A 5,896-nucleotide genomic window follows, 5' to 3' on the forward strand; every position below is an offset into this window, starting at 1 on the left:
TTCATGCAGACAGCCGTCTCACTCTCTCTTCTCATGCATACTTATGATTTTTATTAGGTTTCTGTATTTTAGCCACACAGGTCAATCTCAGCAATAGTCAACAGTTATGTGTCTTTGTCCGTAGTCTCTTCGGTTGTCACCTCTGGCTCTTGCTCCTGCTGTGAAGGTGTACCTACATAAGGTTTGACACACCTGGAAGGAATCCATTTTAATTCTTTGCCTGTAGATATGCAGGCATATGTTTTTGCAGCATGTCTATTAGGGTACGGTGTTCTCTCTCCACTATCGCCTGTCCTGTAGGTGAGTGTGGTATGCCTGTGGAGTGAGAAATTCCCCAGTCTGTTAGAAAGGTTTTGACTTTTGCTGAAATATAAGCTGGACCATTGTCAGTCTTTATCTTTTTGGGGATTCCTAATGTTGCAAAATAGTTAAGCCAGTGCCTTATGACATCTTTTGTCTTTTCTCCAGTATGTGCAGTGGCAGTTATATGTCTGGAATGCGTGTCAACTGTAATGGACATATTTTAGTCAACCAAACTCAGCTATATGTGTGATGTCTGTCTGCCACACCTCATTAGCTATCAGTCCGCTGGGGTTAACGCCTTCCTGGGTTGGCATTGGAGTAATTTGTTGGGAGTCTGGACATGCCATGACTATATCTCGAGCTTGGTTGATGGTGATCTGAAATTGTCTCTTTAGAGAACATGTTTTCTGATAGAAAAAGGTATGAGACAATTTAGCTTGCTCCAGAATTCTAGGTACTATGACAATCATAACAGCAGCATCAGCTCTTTGGTTACCTTCTGCTATGGGCCCTGGCATTTCTGTATGCGAAAGAACATGCATTACACAGAAGTCAAATTTTCTATGGTTAACAAAAAAACATACAGTACATATCTCAGCAAATAAGTGCGGACTAGTAACATCTCAAAGAAAGGAAGCCTCGAGAGGTGAGACTAAACCTGCTGCATAACACGAATCTGTGGCAATGTTAATTGGCTGATCACAAAACAGTTCAAAGGCAATACAAATAGCTGCGAGTTCTAGGACCTGTACTGAACCATGAGTTATGGTTTGTACCTCCTTTTCCCATTGTCCTGTGGCAGGATTTACCCATGTCAGTGCAGCTTTTTGGGACCTCCCAGATGCATTAATAAAAACCATGAGGCCTTTTACTGGTTGGTGTTGGCATTTGCGTGTGGCTTTCAAGGGTTGGTTACCCATTTCTGCCCAAAATCTGTGCTTAGGATAATGAATTGAAATGTCACCATGATAGCCTGCCAAGGCTGCCTGGAATCAGCATCTTCTGCCAGTAGCCAGTCGAGGTTGTCCTTCATCACTGGGATGTAGATGGTTGCAGGGTCCAGTCCATCCAGCTCCTGTAGATGTCCTCTGCCTTTAATGATAAGCTTAACAAACATTTCATTAATTGTTCACACAGTCTTTTGTGCTGAGTGGGGCAGAAACAGCCACTCCAGGATCCTCAGTGGATCTGATTCAGCCTGGTCCCACTGAAACAAAACTGCAAATGGCTGGAACCTGCTATGAACAAGTGCAAGGCAAATGTGAAGTTCAGGATTTTGCCTTCTGCCTTGTCTGCTCTCAATCACCTGAGAACATGTCTTTAAGGCCTGCTTTGCCTCTGTAGTTAAGGATCGAATGGACGTCAGGTATGGATCACCTTTGAGCAGCTCGAAAAGAGGATGAAGCTCTTCTGTAGTTAAGTGTAAGGTAGGCCTTAACCAGTTAATAGCCCTTAAAAGTCTCTGTAAGTCATTCAAAATTAAAGTGTCTTTTACCTTGATCATCAGTGGCTGGGGTGTGATTTCCTGCTGCGTGATCCTCCATCCAAGATAGGCCCAGGGTTGAGATCGTTGGATCTTCTCTGGAGCAACCTGCAACCCTGCTTCTTGGACAGCATTAGTCAGAGCAGTTATAACAGATTGCAACTCGGTCTCTGTGGCTGTGGTTACTAAGATGTCATCCATGTAATGGTAAATAATAGCTGAAGGGTGAAGTTTTCTGACAGGGTGGATAGCCTTAGCCACAACAGTCTGACAAATTATCGGACTATTATGCATCTCCTGGGGCAAAAAGACCCAGTGGTACCTCTGCATAGGCTCTGTGTGGTTTAAAGGAGGGATTGAGAAAGCAAAACATGGGGCATTATCAGGGTGTAGGAAAATGGTGAAGAAACAGTCCTTTAGGTCAATTACCATTAACAGCCATCCTGCTGGAAGCATAGCAGGTGAGGGGAGTCCTAGTTGTAATGCTCCCCCTAGGTTCTAGGACTGAATTGACTGCTCTAAGGTCTTGCAGCATACACCATCTGCCACTCTGTTTTGGAACACAGAACACCGGAGTGTTCCATGGACTGGAGGTTGGCACTATATGTCCTGCATTTAGTAGCTCTTGGACTAAGTCTCTCAGGTAAACGAGCCATTCCTTTTTCAAGGGCCATTGATCGACTCATATGGGGTCATGGGTTTTCCATGTCAGTTTAATTTATCCTTGGAACGGGTGGTCAATGGCCCTCACTGAAAATCCTGAGCAACCCTTGTCGCAATTTGCATGACAGTGCCAAACTGGGATAGGAGCAACAAAAGGTGCTATCTTGGCAAACTGCCCCTCTGGCCCCAACACTGTAGGCACCTGTGCACTCTGCCTAGGCCTCTGCATACCTCCAACCCCTTGGATAGTTGAAGCAGGAAATACAGTGGGTCAGTCAGCTGGTCACTCAGTGTCCTTTATGATAGAGACGTACGTGCCTATGTCTACTAATCCCTTAAATCTGCATCCGTCTATGTGACCAGTCATTATAGGTTGTGCCGCAGAGATAGCCCTTGTCCAAAATATTTGAGGCTCTCCTGTGCTCCTGAAAGCCCCTGAGCCCCTTTCCTCCTCCCCAGGTGGTGATGCACTATAGAAGGGGCAAGACGTTGTCCCTCAGGTATGTAGCAGGGAGGCACTGGTGTCCATGCCGTGATTTGTATTTTACCTTAGGAGTCAGAATCAATCACTCTGGGTAAGACAAACAAACCCATCCTAGTGGTTGATGAACATCCAATTAAAAGGGCATGGATTTCTGGGCCTAAGGGTCCCCAAACTCCTGTGGGAATCAACACTACGGCAGTGGAATTTATGTTTACTGGTTGATCTGAGGCCAGGTCCAGACCTGCACTTTCTGCTGTGGTGGCAAGTAAGTCACTAACCAGTTTTCTTGGGTAGCATTTATTTGATGGACCAGGGCGCGTGGCTTCGCACTCCGCTTCCAGTTTCCCTGATGGGAAAGGTTTTTCCTCAGGTCGACTTGACTCTGACATTCACTAGACCACTGTTTCCCTTTATGACACTTTTGGCATACTGCCAAAGGGGGTTTCCTAGGACAGTTCTTATAGAAATGATTGGCAGCCCCACATCGGTAGCAGCTGCCCTTCCCTTTTCCTCTGTCCTGTATTCTCAGCTGGGCACTTAAGGCTGTTGCTAGAGAGGCAGTATGATGTTCAACTGATCCGACATTCTAACACACTCGGACCATCTCAGCAATCATGCAGCTTTCCCTTTCAGGGATGGTCTGCAAAGCTCGCCGACAATCCTGGTTAGCATTTTCGTAAGCAAGCTGCCTGAAAAACAGCTCTCTAGCATTTTCATTTTCTATATACCTGTTTAATGAACCCTGCAGCCAATTGAGAAATTGTGAGAATGACTCTGTCAGTCCCTATAGGACCTTTGCAAAGGATAAGTTACTATCCCTGTCTGTGTTAGGAAGCCTTCTTACTGCCTTTAAAGCCATCTTTGCGATTACCTCGTAAGTCTCTCGAGGGTAGCCAGCCTGGGATTCGGGTGCCGTGTAGGCTCTCTCTCCCATCAAATGATTACAAGTCACACCCACCTGCAAGCTGCTAAGATCATTTGCATAAGCTGTGCAATTCTCCCGAAAGTCAGTAAGCCAGATCTGTACTGGGTTGTTAAAATCATCTTTTACAACATCTTCCAATCTTGCGGGGTAAAAACATATGTAGTACTCAGTGTCTCCAAATACGAAAACACATGAGACGAGGAAATGCCGCTTTCTTTAACAATTTGCCTCAACTCCTTAGTTACGTCATAAGGCAGACCCTGGAACTGAGGATTTTGCCGTGGCCAGTAAATGACTGGACGTGCATTTATAACCTTCCAATCTCCCGTCCACATCGCTTCCTCTTGACACCTTTCCCACCGGCTTACTGATGTACCCACTCGCACACACTCGTCCTCACCCAGAGGAACCAGAGCGGATTCCTCTCCTGCCTCTTCCGATACCTCACCACCTGCTGTACCAACACATTCAGCTCCTGGTAGAGGCATGCCAGAAGATGGCTGCTGTGATGGAAGAGGCAAACCTTCCTTGTTCACACGGTTAGGACAAGATGGCTGCAGGGCTGGAAGAGATGGCCCGAGTTCTGGTCCCCTGACCGTGCGAGATGGCAGCGCCCATGCAGCGATCTGCTCGCCACATGGCCGTGACTCATCAGTGACCGAAGGGGGTGAGTTGTCTGGGATCCCCTCCCCCACGCCACAGCAAGAATTCAAAAACCGCTCCTTCATAACAACTCTGCGGTTTGAATTTTGTGCCCCATCACCACAGCCCGCGTGCGTGCGAAAATTCAGACTAGAGCCATAACTTACATTGTTCCCCTCCTGTTCCTTCTCACAAAAAGTCCAACCCGAGTCCATTACTAAGTCCTCTCACCTATTTTCCTCCCGGGTTGCCCATGGTTCCCCCTGACTCCCATCTCTAATCCCGATCTCTGGGGAATGCCTGAGCCTAGCAGTGTTAGTGGGGGTGCAGGAAAATGGATGTTTGCGTCTACGGAGGGATTTTGCTTTCTCTGAGCGATTTGCAGAGCATTCGTAACTTGTGTCCAGGTGGGCAAGCATTTAAAGGCTTCCACATCACCGAACATTCTCTAATTTTTCTCCTGATCTTTTGCCAAGTGGTTATATTTAAGGCTCCAACCACGGGAAGCCCTGGTGCAATTACTCTTATCCATTGCAACATTAGCTTGTGTTATCTCCGTGGGATATTGTCTTAATAGACATACATCTTCTGCATATTTGTCTATCTCCCTGGAACTTAGACTTCCCATGCCGGCTTCCTACCTTGAGTTCTCTGTTGCCTTCTTTCCATGGCATCCCTTGGCGCATGCAATTTCAGTTTTCAGAGCTCTTTTCCACAGTCCCACTGCATTGCATCTTTCATCCGCCTTCTGTGCTGGTCTCCTGACACCCGAATTTTTTCTTCAGAGGGCGTTGCTTTAGCTTTTAAAACAAGCTAGCCCCAAACACTACTGCAATTACCCTGATACAGGGCAGTCCCCATTCACCCCTGGTACAGGGGAGGTCCCTGTTTGGGCACCATGTGTGGCGGTTTATTAATATCATAAGTAATAAACCCACACGGACCCGGTTGGTTGAGGGTTCAGCAAACAAATCCGTTTATTAGAAACAAACAACACCTTTTATATGCACTTTGAAAGTACATGTCAACCAATCACCACAGAGTACTCTAGTGCCCACGTGTGCTGCAGTGCATAGGGGACTTCATTTCCCAGGATGCTCCTCAGGCATCCCTCCTGAAACACGAATCCCACAAAAGAAGGTCAGCAAGTGATCTTGAGCTTTCACCAGTGCAAATGAGGGCAAGGTGCAACCCTTTTTATCTCTGTTGGAGAGTGTTTTTCTTTCTCTGGGTGACTTTCTCGCAGAGAGGTACATATTGTCTCAGTCACTCAGGTACATCCTGACAGTCACACTGCTGTCATTTGCAAGCTCTTTGTAAGTATCCTACACCAATCCAGCCACCAGTATCAATCAAGTTTCTTGAGCAAGTACTTCTCTCCCAATTAATATCAGCA

The 5,896-nt window shown here is 46.5% G+C and overlaps 1 protein-coding gene across 1 annotated transcript; it reads right to left on the reverse strand.

Annotated features, from left to right (window-relative positions):
• Window positions 1-555: 555 nt before the first annotated feature.
• On the reverse strand, window positions 556-4,715 carry LOC135407799 (uncharacterized). Its single transcript, XM_064643165.1, is given in 5 exon segments — window positions 556-2,275; window positions 2,277-2,467; window positions 3,525-3,675; window positions 3,805-3,997; window positions 4,042-4,715. Coding segments are annotated over 5 exon segments (2,052 nt in total). The 3' UTR covers window positions 556-1,432.
• Between the last annotated feature and the right edge of the window lie 1,181 nt (window positions 4,716-5,896).

Source organism: Pseudopipra pipra, chromosome Z, assembly GCF_036250125.1.
Source record: "Pseudopipra pipra isolate bDixPip1 chromosome Z, bDixPip1.hap1, whole genome shotgun sequence".
Taxonomy (NCBI): Eukaryota; Metazoa; Chordata; class Aves; order Passeriformes; family Pipridae; genus Pseudopipra; species Pseudopipra pipra.